At 54.1% G+C, this 13147-nt stretch overlaps 1 protein-coding gene across 1 annotated transcript; it reads left to right on the forward strand.

The window, feature by feature from the left end:
- Positions 1–1357: 1357 nt before the first annotated feature.
- Positions 1358–6030, forward strand: LOC149809657 (glutamate--glyoxylate aminotransferase 1-like). The gene is made up of 7 exons (XM_089994713.1): positions 1358–1625; positions 2193–2433; positions 3387–3606; positions 3855–4256; positions 4900–5176; positions 5596–5740; positions 5832–6030. The coding sequence occupies exons 1-7, from the start codon at positions 1358–1360 to the stop codon at positions 6028–6030; spliced, it is 1752 nt and encodes a 583-aa protein (XP_089850839.1).
- The last annotated feature ends 7117 nt before the right edge of the window (positions 6031–13147 follow it).

Below are 13147 nucleotides of genomic sequence, written 5' to 3' on the forward strand. Positions count from 1 at the left end.
GAGGACCTGGACCTGAGCTGTTGCAAGAAGCTCCAAAGGCTTGAGTCCATCAGCCAGGCGGCGCTCTGCAGCTTGACGCGCTTGGACTTGTCGTACAATTTCTTAGACAGTGTTAGGGAGCTTGCGGGCGCGAGGCTGGGTTCCGTCCGTGAGTTGGACCTCTCGTGCAACGAGAGCCTGAGTGACCTGGTGGGCCTCAAGAGCGCGGGACTGAAGTGGCTGAGGTACCTGGACATCACGTATTGCAGTGTCCCGTTCGATGACCTGCTTGCGATTCATGAGAGCATTCGGGTGGGAGTTGATTCCGGTGCCTTCATTTTGTTCCGCAGTGATGTTGAAACATGAATCAATTTCGCAGAGTCGTAGTGACCTCGTCCATGAACACCGTTGGTGCATGACTGCACCAGAGATGGTCCTCAGAGGAGAGCCAGCTCTTGCATTGACACTCTGGTAATGACCACATGTCTGTCCGCATTGCAATGAGCAACCCAGACATCATTCCCAAGTAGTTCTTGAAGTTGCCAATGTCCAGGGTGGATGCGGTAGTGTTGTAAAAAGATACACCAGACATCGAGCCTCGCAACTGTCCAGGATCAGACATGTTCAGGCGCACATTAAATTCCCTGAACACTTTTTAATGGACACGACGGTCACTCATGAGGTGCATACCCCGGAAAATCGGAACAATCGGTAACCCGTACGCGTGTTTTATGCATGTCTATGTGGTTACCATTAGGTAAGCAATAAAAAACTATGGGGGTGATGGGCGCGAAGCTGTTTGGAACCCTTACAGAAACTGGCAGACGCACCGCGGCCACCGTCTGCGCAGACCGAAGGCGGACGCGTTTGAGAGCTCATATACAGTGCTCATGAAGTGCCACGTCCAGAATGTCACGCGCATGGGTGACAGACACCAGACGCCATATGCGAAAGACATCGAGCTGGATTTTTTTGCGCGCGGCAGCAGATGGGGGTCGTAATTACGCACGGCAGCTGGCGACCCGTGATTGCACATGGCGTAACGATCGTCTCGGGAAGACTCGGTGAGACGAATGCGTATGCGTGTTGTTTGCATATGTTCAACAGCACAGCTGTCCTACGACAATTGTCACTCCATATCAAGCTGAGTTTCAAATTGGCCAGAGGTGTGCGTCACAGGCTTCCTCGTCACAGGCCCTGCTGTGTCATAGTAGGATCCTCGGCAACCAGCAATATCGAAAAACAACCAAATGTGTCGCGGTCGTGAGCATTTACCGCTTGTGTGCGGACTCTCCACGTCAACACTGATATCCCAAGTTCTGCAGTAGGGCATGTGTTGACGCACCGTTCTCAAACAACCTAGACCACCTGGTCCAAGATGGCGCAGCGCTTGTGCACCATGGCTTCGCGCCTGGTGAGTCTGAGCCGAAGCGGTCTAGATATGCAGTTTGCTGCTACCTCGCGAATTTATTCAGCCATGCCGCAGCCTGTGGATGAATACTTCGAGCATGAGAAGGATGGCAAAGTTCTGCACCCTGACCTCCTTAATGCTTCTGTCAAGAAAGCAGAGTACGCCGTGCGCGGGGAGTTGTACTTGAGAGCAGTCGAACTTCAAAAGCAAGGAATGAAAATCACTTTCACAAACGGTATGCGTCCTTGCTGCTACGTCGTCTCCGGTGCACTGGGTGTGCGGATGAACAGGATGCGTGGGTTTCGTACCTTAGACAGCACGTGTTCGGACGGGGTCGTTATTGCATTCACGCTGGACGATGCTGCTTTAACTCGTGTATGCCGTCGAATGGAAGCCGATTTCTGCAGCGTTTTTGCGTCGAGGTCAAAGTTCCCCAGAAATGGGAATGTTGTTGGAGATATATCTTAGGGAGATAGGTGCTGTTGACAACAGGAGTGCAAACTGGGGCATGCAGAGCTTAGACTCGGTTTCGAGTATTCAGATTGTAACAGCGAAACACGTAATACCATATCGGTCGTTGTGGCTTAGTTGCGCCTTTCTCCTTGACCTTGAGTTGTGTCCGTGGATGGCCAAGTCGACATTACGCCGGTCCTCAACACCGTGACCGTCCCTCGCGTACACTTCGCATCAGCAGGAGTAGCGTAGAAATAAGATCGAGAGGGTAACGCAACGCCGTTTGTTCAATGCTGGCTTGCACGCGCTTCAGCAATTGTTGGGGTGGCGACCGGTGTTTTGTGCGCAGTGGGCAATCCTCATCAACTGGGGCAGAAACCGCTAACGTTTAACCGTCAAGTGCTGGCGCTCTGCGCCGCTCCGTTCTTGATGGACCACCCGAAGGTTTCAGAGATGTTCCCTTCCGACGCAATCACCCGCGCGAAGGAACTACACAAGTACATGAACGGTGGCGTCGGTGCATACTCCGACTCACGCGGTGCAGCAGGCATCAGAGAAGAGGTCGCAGGCTTCATTGCCGCGAGGGACGGGTGTGTCTCCTGCCGCGTTTCTCACCTGGGTTCGTTTGCGTTTGCTTTCGTGGCCAGGAAAGTACAGTTTTCACCTAAGGTTCGTGCACGGAATGACGCGCCTGAATTTGTCACGTACTGGTGATGTTGAGTAGTTGTACTTCATTATCCATTTATCTGCAGTCCCCCGTGCGATAATAACATCTGTGGGAAGGTTCATATCACTCAATCAAAGCATCTCATGAGACGTCACGCGGTCACATGGCGGAACGTGCATATCAATATGCAACTTCACCGAGCTCCTCCCAGCATGCCCAGTAGCTGCATATAATGAAAGACTACATTTGGTATGCATTGAAGGAGTTCCATGTACGACTGCCGGTTCGACCTGGTGGCAGGCGTACCTCTTTGTTATTCTCTTTATTTGTTTGTTCATTTGCCTTGGGGACATCTGCCACCGGAACGCCTGTCTCTCAGTCTGTCCGATCAATCCATCCATCCATGCATCCTTGTAGTTCATGCTCCCCGCCTATGACGAAGGTTATCTCGCAAAAGCTGCATGCCTGGTTTGCCTGATCGCCCTAACAACTCGGTCAATACTGCAAATATTGGCTACTTCTTCACTATCCTGTATACAAAAATCAGTGTACTTTCCAGCCGGGGTGCAAGCGTAGCTGAGAGCAAGCTCTGTTATCTGCTTGGGATCGTGCCAACTTGGCCACTGGGACCCTATTGCTTACAGTACCTGCACAAACAATTTGTCGTGGGAATAGAACTGTACAAAAGCGTAGCTGGCTGCCCATTTGTTGGATCAGAACCTACATAATTGAATAGCGAAGATCAAGAATTTCGGTAGAGATACATGCATTGCACCAGTGGGACCAAGTGGGACCCTACAGCTCATGGATACCTGCTCAGCCAACGTGTTTCCGAAGTTGTGTGATCCTGAAACTCACTGATTTGTGCACACACAGGCATGAGACCTCACCTGACCGCATTTTTTTGACAGACGGTGCGTCTGTGGGAGTTCGGATGTGTCTCAACGCGCTCATTCGCGACCCCCGTGACTCCATTCTAGTGCCTATCCCTCAGTATCCTCTCTACTCGGCGTCCATCGCCCTCTATAATGGTTCCTTCAATGGCTACTACCTCGATGAGACCAAGAACTGGGCGATGAACATGGCCAACCTCCAGGTGAGTCAACCCCCTCCAGATCGTGAATGCCCTGGAGAGCCTGCAGATGGATTGTGGCGTGCGTCTGGACATTCCGAAAAGTTCAAAATGATCTGAGGGTTGCCCACAATCAACTTCTGTTTATTTGGGTCCATAAACCCTAAAGTACATCAATGTTGGTACCAAACCGGGGTCCGAAAAGTTGACACTAATTCTGGCAAAGCACTGCTAGAACCGTAACCAACCCTGACAGGACCTGGTGTCTGCAGTCTGCTGTTGATGACGCAAAGTCGCAGGGCAAGTCCATCCGGGGACTGGTCTTCATCAACCCTGGAAACCCGACTGGCCAGTGCCTTACTGCCAACAACCTGAAGGAGCTGGTCAAGTTCTCCGTCGACAATCGTATCGTGCTGATGGCAGATGAAGTCTACCAGCCAAACATCTACCAGACCGAGAAGCCCTTTGTGTCCGCGCGCAAGGTCGCCATCGAGATGGGAGAGCCCTACGCGTCCAAGCTCGAGCTCATCAGCTTCCACACTGTCTCCAAGGGCGTGTATGGGGAGTGCGGACTCCGGGGTGGCTACTTTGAGGTCATGAACATCCATCCCAAGACCGTGGAAGAGATCTACAAAGTGGCTTCCATCAACCTCTGCCCCAACACCGTCGGACAGGTACGTTGCTATTTGTACCATTCGTGAAGTCCGCTGTGACAATGGCCTTTTGGCAATGGCCTTCACGGCTCCAAGGTGATACAAAGTGCAGCGCATACTCAGAGGTAAGTGGGTGGGTGGGCGAGCTAAGCAGGAGCTCGAAATGACAATCCTGAGGCAAGCCTCGTGAGTTCCGCTATAAGGGCGGGCATGCAATTTAGATGGGCAAGCTGGCGCATCACACATGAGTCATTGGGCCTCTAATCGCAGACTGTCTACAAGCTAGAGTACCTCATTACAAGCACGTACCAAAATCAACCACATCCTCCACTGTCTCGTGATATCAGGGTTGCTGTTCGCTGGAGTACTGTATGACGGGTGAAACTCACCTGTATCGTCGTCTTCAGTCGATGCGGCATAGCTGGCAGCCCAAGCTTCGATGTGTCCGAGGGATATGACGAGGCTTATTAGTCCCCATACTCCAACAGTGTTTTCTGCCTCGAGTTCAAATATGAAGCCTTCATTCCTCAAGCACCAGGGTACTTGCAGCATCGTCCTTCCTGGAGATGCGCCTGCCGTGCAGACGTGTCCGGTAGCCGTTGCCATGTGTGTTTGGACAGCATGCAGGCAATTCCTGATCATCCTGGGCTCGCTGTCTGTGCAGGTCATGATGGGTCTGATGTGCAACGAGCCCAAGCCAGGGCAGCCCAGCTACGACCAGTTCGTCAAGGAGAAGAAGGAGCTACTGGAGACGCTGACAAACAAGGCGCACGCCTTCACCGACTTCTTCAACAGCCTGGAGGGCGTGACCTGCACCTTCACGGAGGGCGCCATGTACTCGTTCCCCCGCATCGTGCTCCCGCCCAAAGCCGTGGCAGCCGCAAAGGCAGCCGGCAAGGCACAGGACGTGTTCTACTGTCTCAAACTCCTAGAAGCCACAGGTAGGCCAGCTCCCCACAAAGCCTCATTGTTGACAAGTAGGAAAAAAGAAAGAAAAGAGGCACGCAGGCCAAAGAAGACGGCGTTGATAATCTATCTGACAACAGGTGAACCCCCCACCAAGCACAGTCTCATTCTTGACAAGCAATTCAAGTTGGCCATGTGTCTATAAGACCTTCCTATCAGCCGAGGATTCGGTGGGAGCACAGCTTGGCTCGACGCCTGCAGTCCTTTCGCGGGTGTGTGGAGCACGTATCGTGCTCTGCAGGCCATGTCCGGTTGATTTACCACACGTGGTGGACCTTGTGTTCGTAGGCATTCACATATCCGAAATCGTGCTTTCTGTAACCTATCGTCTAATGCAACAATCTGTTACGCTCAGGCATATGCGTAGGTTGTAAGCAGACCATTTTGCTTGCAGGCATCTCCACTGTCCCTGGAAGTGGCTTCCAGCAGCAGCCCGGAACATTCCATCTGCGGACAACCATCCTGCCCCTCGAATCCGACTTGCCTGATATCCTTGCTCGCTGGAAGAAGTTCCATGAGGATTTCATGGCGGAGTACAAGTGAGCAGTTCTGAGCACGGCATGAATAGTTTTCGCGGCGCCGTTTTCGTTAGGAATGCTGACAATGTGCTTTGTTGAGTGCACGCTGCAGCGTGCGTTTCCACCGTGCCATGATATCGTCCATCGCATGTACAGGTTTGTTCGCATGGATGCCTGCATCTCTTGAGCCCATGGCTCATGTCACTTCGCGCCGAGGTCCTGCTAGAACTTTGTGCGAAGATATGTTTTATGATAGGCATGACGCCTCCAGGCCTGCACAGATGCAAGGCAAAGTACAGCAACTGCTCTGATCTAGTGGATGGTTCGAATTGTCATGTACCATATGTACTGCAGGCGGCTGTTGAAGAATCTGTCAGGATGATGGTCGAATGAAGGACTGATATGTTTAGGAACAATATGATGACAACTTGGCTGTGGGTTGAGTGTAAATTACATTGTACATTCCATTTCCATCCTTTCCATTCGATTTACAACCAGAAGTATTACAAGCGACAGGGCCGGCAAAACTAGGAAAGGCTACCGAAAGACGAACAAAAGAAAAGAAAAAGGAAGACAAAACACAAAGCGACACAAACAAACAACGAAGCAAGTCAGACGTCAACCGGGCCCTCTGCCGGCTCATCACATCCTGGCTGGAAGTTGTGTCCAACACGCACAGCAATGCGCGAGAGCGAGTTGTAGTACATGCGCGCATTGCCCTTGCAAAGGGCGCAGCTGAGCTCCCGACGCACGGTCCGGACAAAAGCGGCTTTAGACACCGTCCCGCCGCCGCTACCAAATCGCCAAGCTCTGATAGGAACCGCGACGCCACGACACCCATGCGGCCGTACGACTCCACAGCAAACCAGAAGTTCTTCAAAGTGCGACAGAGGGCGCTACTTTCACACTTGAAAACATACACGTTTTAGATCTCAGAATGCATGTTCACAGACGGTGTACAATAAATGATCATCCATGGCCAGGTGCAATGCAACACCTATTTCCATGGATCAAACACTCTAACATGCTCTTCAACAGCAACTGCAGACGGCATGGACGAGGAGTTGTCATCCATGTCCACCGGCTTTGCAAAGCTGTCCAACCGACCCATATCCACGACCTCTCCATTTGGTGGTGAAGTGTCAGCAACGGAGCGTGCGTCAGCTGCCTCGGTCAGGCGTCCAGGAGGTCGTGAAAAGTCGCTCAAGGCCGCAGCAGGTTGCAGCGAAGCATCTGCGCCGTCATGTTGCGGATCTATTTTTCTAGGTGTCGTTGCCACGGCCGGCTGAGCCATCGACAGACGCTGAGGTTGCCTCCACGACTCGTCGGGCGGTGCTGCCATGCCCAAATGACCAAAAGGCGGCTGCCCCCCCGAGGATGCGGCGGACGGCGCTTTACGCATCGAACCTCGTGATCCCGACGAAGCATCCGCCTGCGCTGGCTGCGGGGCCCCCCTGTCGGAAGCAAACCCCTCGCCCCTGCCGCCAACCGCGGCGCTATCGCCCCTGTTGCTGTCTCGAGCACCGTTGTACACGCGACTGCCAGCGCTGGTGCGGGACCAGAGGATTGGCGAGGCACCCGGGGGCTCCTCTGTGCCTGTGCCTCTCCCTCCCTCCCACGTGTCCGCGCTGATCCCATCATTCAAAGGCCTTCTCTTGTAACGCGCCTCCTGCGTGGGTGCGTCTGCCCCTTGCCCATACCACTGCCGCGAGCCCTGCGAGGCGCCGCCGCTCAGAGGGTACACGTTGCCTGCATCTACTGAGTTGCCAGAGCTGCGCTCACCCCCTCGATCGGCGCTCTGGCTGGGCAACGGGTCCTGGGAGAATGCGGCGGGTCGAGGCACTTGAGTATTCTTGCGCTTCCAAAGCACAGGGCCGCCATGTGTGCTGGGGGGGCCCGGCGCCTGGCCTTCCGACGCCTGCCAAATCGGGGCACCATTGCGAGGAGCTGGCCGAGCAGTTGCACCCCCTCCTGCAGCTTGTGTGCGGCTCGGGACCATGGGAACTTGGAGAGGGGGATCTGACTGGGCTTCGTCACCGCGTGACGGGCCCCATGCGTCAGGCGCAGAACTGAACCGATCGCGAGCGTCAGCAGCAGCGCGGGGGGGCTCCTCCGCAAACGCCCCAGAGGGTGGCGTTGGCATAGCGCCGCTGCCCGGCTGTGACTGCTGCGACTCAGGCGCTTGCGAAATCGATGCCGGCCATTCCCCGAAAACGGAGTCGAGCCAGCGCCCTAATGGCGCGGTGGCGTTCCTCAGGCCCTCCGAGCCCCACGCGGCCCCACTCTCGGAGCGCGAGGGCTGCAGCAGGTCCCCCTGCTTGGCTGGAAGCAACGCCAAAGGATTGCCGGCATTTGGCATGGCAGAGGGACCAGATGCGGAGCGATCTCGTTGCAACTGGCGTGCGTCACGCGGCTCCTGACTCCTAGGTGACTCAGCAGTGGCGGTTGGCGGTTGCTGTGAGAGCATGGCAGATATCTGGCCAAGAAGCGGCAATTGAGCTGCAAGGCCAGCAAGAGCACGTTGGAGGCGACGGGCGATGAAGATGACAGCTGCGGCGGATGACACGACGATGATGCCTTTCGTGACAAGGATCGCACGGAGGACCTCCTCGGTCCGAGGCAGATCAACATTCGTGCGAAGCACCTCAGGTAGGAGGTTGTCCAGGAGAGCGCCAGCGGCGAGTACCAACGATGCGGGGCCCTGCCATAGGGCTGTGAGCGCCCCAGGAAGGCCCCCACGTGCGTCGGCCGCATAACCTTCCGACGGCATCTGCAACCCAAGTAGTGCGGAGGTCTGGTCGGCTTCGACGTAGTCCCGAATGTCATCCTGCGTGGGGGATGGTGACGGTGACTTCGGGCTCTCGGTGCCTGTGCTGTCCATGCGGTCGCGCTCTGCACCGAGCTGCATGTCGTCTAGAAGCGGCCTTACGTTTGTGCTACTGCTCGCGGCTGGCTTGCCTCCGAGGGAGGCGATTGCAGCCGTTTCGTCACTGCGGGATGTGCTTGGGGAGTTTAATTGGCCGGGGGAAGGGGGCTCGCCTTTTGTGAACGGAAGGGGTGCGGTGGCACCATCAAACATCCTCGAGAGCCGATCAGTGAGACGCTCATTGGCGCTAACAGCTCCTGCAACAAACATACGATGAGGAGCTTGCACGTCGGGGCATGAGACTGATGCCCCTTGGAACGTCCCTGTTGGCGCAGTGCTCGCCTTTGGGGACAAGGCGTGATTCCCGAGTTGCTTTGTTATTTCTCTATGATCGAGTCACTCCGGTGGGCGATGTAATGCCACTGATTATGCACCGAGCTTTGCGTTTGACATTCCCAGATTCGAAGACTTCTCAAGTGGAAAGACACACAGCATCATCAATTCGTGCTCTCTACTAGGGTATTTTTTCAATTCATACTGGGCTAGTAACTAGCCTGCGAAAGTGAGCTATCTCTGGCTCCTGTTCCTGCAAATGCTCGGCTACTTGGTTGTCCGTAGTCTGTGCCTACATAGTTGCTCGCAAGTGCATCGCCTCAGGTTCTGTGCTTTGATCTGCCAAGGCAGTGTGGATGTCACCAATGTCGGCCATGCACCCACAACATACGTACCAATCAGGACGAACAGTACTGCATTGCCGAGTTGCAGGTACAGTTGCCAGCTTCCATGTAGACGCGGTGGTGTCGGGAAGCGCAACAGCATTCTCTTGTGCAAGCAATGAGCAGGCAGCTATGCAGGTTGCTCTGCCGAATCGCACGCATAGCAATGCAATGCAATGCACTCAACCTACCAAACGTAGCCAGGATACCCGGGAAACACACCCTGCGACGCGCTCGCATCGACGCCCTCTGTCGGCCGAGTGGTGGCGCCACGCACTGCGGTCCGCGCCTTGTCAGCGTCCTCGTCATTGCTGCTGAAAACCGGCGCTGCATTGGGAGAGGGAGCTACATGAGTGCTTCTTTCTGCTAGCGGAGATGCTACAGGGGGCGCTTGTGGAGGGGCTAGGGTAGTTGCTTGGCTGCCAGGGGAAGGCTGCGCAGATGCCTTTGCAATGCCACCGGCCGAAGCTGTGGGGTCGAGCAATATGTCCATGAACTGCGACAGCGCTTGAGGGTCCATTTCGTGCACGCGTCTCGTCAGCTCCTGACTCAGCAACCGCTCCAGACTGCTGCGCGGCACGGTCACCATCTCGGAAGACCTGCGCCATGGGCTGTGTGGTTTTCAAAATACCAGGCGACCATGCATTCGCAGCGTGGATCGTTATGATGACGACGCAGTGATTTGCCAGAACGGGGTTCGACCCCCATTTTTGACCCCCAAAATCGCTCTCTCAGGCATCGTGACCCGCAGGTCACCTGGCAAAACGCAATGGGGATGGTGCAGTGAGGTATGTGGTTCAGTTCTTGCTGGCGTTAGCAGCGCCCGGGTTATCACTGTCCATCCCTACACAATTCACTGCATTGTCCTTAGTTGACCCAGTAATGATGAATTGCCCTGTGCGTGGGTTGACATGTCCAGACATGCTCCAAGGGTTGAGGAGCACAAGTACCATGCGGCAACCCTGTGCCACCTTCACCAACAGGTAGAGTGCTTTTTGGGTTCAGACGCCTGCAAATACATGAATTTCGGGCACTGAAATGCGGGTTGCCCCCCAATCTGGCGAAAACTATTCACCAACCCCAGTTTCGCGAGCACAGGGCGCTCATTTGCATGAAAAGCAGACGATATGTGCCACTCGCGTGCGAATGAAAATGGGAAGAGGATGCATCGGCGACAGCATGTTCAGATCACCTTATTCACGAGCGCTTCAACACCGCAGTTGAACTTGCACTGCACCGGGAACGGTTGGATGCGCCCATCAATTTGACTCAAATTAAAAGCTGAATACTATTGTGAGACTATGCAGTGTCCCATGGCTGAGCCACAGTTGGGAAGACTACAGGCACCCATGATGTCATCAGGGGTCCACAATCAATGCTCTGGGTTGCAATGATGCAAAGCCGTCCTTGTACAATAGTTCACTTGACATGCATACCAGCTGCGTCTGCGGTTCACTGTGGTGGCGTCGCCGCTCGCTCAAGTTCCATACAATTTGCATACGTGAGCACGGAGACTATCCAACATTTGCACCCTGACGCCATCAGTCATGGAGAATTTGCAAGCACGATGCAGCAGTCCGCATAACCCTCACAACAAAGTTAGTATGGAAATGAGATGCCATACATGCATGCCAGAAGTGGCCAGACAGTAGTGCAACATGTTTACAGTTTCCTGATTAATGCAAGGTGCAACCGCGCGTTGCTGCCTTCCGAAGCCAACTGCTACCTTCACGTATCACATGACAAATAATGTGGTTGTTCGTCATTATTGCAGCATGGCAACCCTGATGACCGGCCAAGGAGCCCGCAACGCAACCACCCCTGGTGAAGAAAATACATAACAGCACATCTCAACTTGGCACAATCTCTGCATCCACCACGCCATGTTCGGTGCGAACAGGTCAAAATCACGGAATCGCACTCTGATGCATGCGCGCACTTCGTAAAGCTGACGATGACAGCACACACGACACCCAACACCGCGCAAACGCTCGAACAAATGCTCCGAGACTGGCGTTCAGCGCTAACCATAGGACGCGGCGAGTCTGAACAAGCAAACGTAGGCAAAGCGCTATTCAGCCTATTGCTTGAAACGTTTTGAACAGAGTAGTTCAGCTCTAATCTCGTAAGAAGCCGTTCAGTGTGGCATACACGCCTTGAAAGAGGAAAATTAGGACGTGGAGACGCCCAATATGAACGAATGGAGGCAGCCATGATCACCTGGCAGTGGTAACACCAGACATGGGCCTCCGGGACTTTTGCCCTCGATGGGCGCCGTTCGCCCTGATGAACAACTGTGTTTACAGCGTCAGCGACTGCATGTTCCATAGCGAAGTGCGACAAGTGCAAGTTCCAGCGAAAAAGGACTGACACTGCATGATTCGTCACTCGAGGACCACTCGAGATAGGTTCAAGGTTGCGCGTCTGATACCTGCATGAGAGACGTGTACGAAGTCTTTTTAGAAGGGGCGTTGACAAATTCGTTTCATTTTGACGCACCACTCTCGTTAGGACAAGTGAGCGAAAAGGTTCTGCATGCCGCATCGTCGAGGGCGAACCCGCGGGGCTTGTTCGTAAAGCCCCGTGTGGATCAACCGCACCTCGACTGGGACCATGGGGCTTGAGTTTCTAAGATGGTGTGAGGGTATGTGTGCTGTAGTCCGACCATACTCGTGAACTTCCATATGGCATGGCTCGGACTGTGACATGTGCAGTGCACGGGGGCATGAGCAAAGACAGGGGATGCGCCGGCTCGTCAAAGAGGACAAGAAATTGCTGGTGCAATATCCTCTGAAAGCCCGGGAACAGCGAATAAAGCATGTTGTTACAAGGCCACTCCCATGCAAATGGAACGTCAGCCAGCTGCACATTGAGCCTTTTCAAACGACACTCAAGAAGGCAAACTGCACATCAGACTCCAGGCAACAGAAGCCTTGCGTATGATACGACTTGCGTCATCGAACATCAGCTATTGACGGCAGACCCTTGACCATACCGCTGACGTGCATGTTCCTGAGCTCCCCAGAGGCGTTAGGCGCAAGTGGGGAAGCTTCATCAATCACTGGCTGTTGCTTCCAGACACCTGGTTATCCAGCACACGCACATGCATCGAGGTGGTAAGGTTCCCAGATGCGCTGACCTTGCCATCTGGCGCAAACGTCGTTTGAAACGCCCCGTCACTCGAGCCACTGTCAGACAGGTCATCTGCATGCAGCGCATGGCATGTCGCTACGAGAAGATTGTGCCCCTACAGCACATCTGACTGAACTGCAGGGACAGGAAGCAGGCGTACAGCACTCTGGGTGTGCGTGCAGGTCTGCCCATACATACAATAGTTGTATGAGACAGAACAGATACATACTGCCATTGCTGTAGATAGTGCGCATCCACACACAAGCACATAGTTTTGACCTATCTAGACAGAACTGCCGGCAGACGCATGCCGTTGCCTGTGGCATTTGAGAACTAATTTAGCTAGGCACTGCCGGCAGACACATGCCATTGCCGTTGCATTGAGAACTATCAAGTGGTTGACATCTGCCTAATGGTTCCGTCAGGGCCTAGCATGCATGACCTATAGAGCGTGTGGCGTTTTCCGCATGTAATAAGCATATGATTGAAAAGAAGCGTCCACAGTTGAGGCCCTGTTCGAACTTAAGTCAAGAACTAAGAGCCCGACAAGCACACAAGTATCTATCACAGGTAATTGCATTGTGTTGCCTGCCAAGCCATGGACTGCAGTACAATGCTAGGCATTGACGCTGTTGCAATCAGCGCCTTGCCTTTCATGCAGCCGTACATGAGTTTTTGATCTAGGAGGCGCTGGGGCAATGTCTAAGCGGCAAA

This window comes from Nuphar pumila, unplaced genomic scaffold (assembly GCF_984573655.1).
Source record: "Nuphar pumila unplaced genomic scaffold, dmNupPumi1.hap1.1 HAP1_SCAFFOLD_938, whole genome shotgun sequence".
NCBI lineage: Eukaryota > Viridiplantae > Streptophyta > Magnoliopsida > Nymphaeales > Nymphaeaceae > Nuphar > Nuphar pumila.

Excerpts from the sequence above, each read along its gene's own strand:
- LOC149809657 (XM_089994713.1), top strand. The coding sequence starts at position 1,358 with ATGGCGCAGCGCTTGTGCACCATGGCTTCGCGCCTGGTGAGTCTGAGC. Across the intron at positions 3,607-3,854 it reads TGAACATGGCCAACCTCCAG|TCTGCTGTTGATGACGCAAA; the intron begins GTGAGTCAACCC and ends TGGTGTCTGCAG. Across the intron at positions 5,177-5,595 it reads CAAACTCCTAGAAGCCACAG|GCATCTCCACTGTCCCTGGA; the intron begins GTAGGCCAGCTC and ends TTTTGCTTGCAG.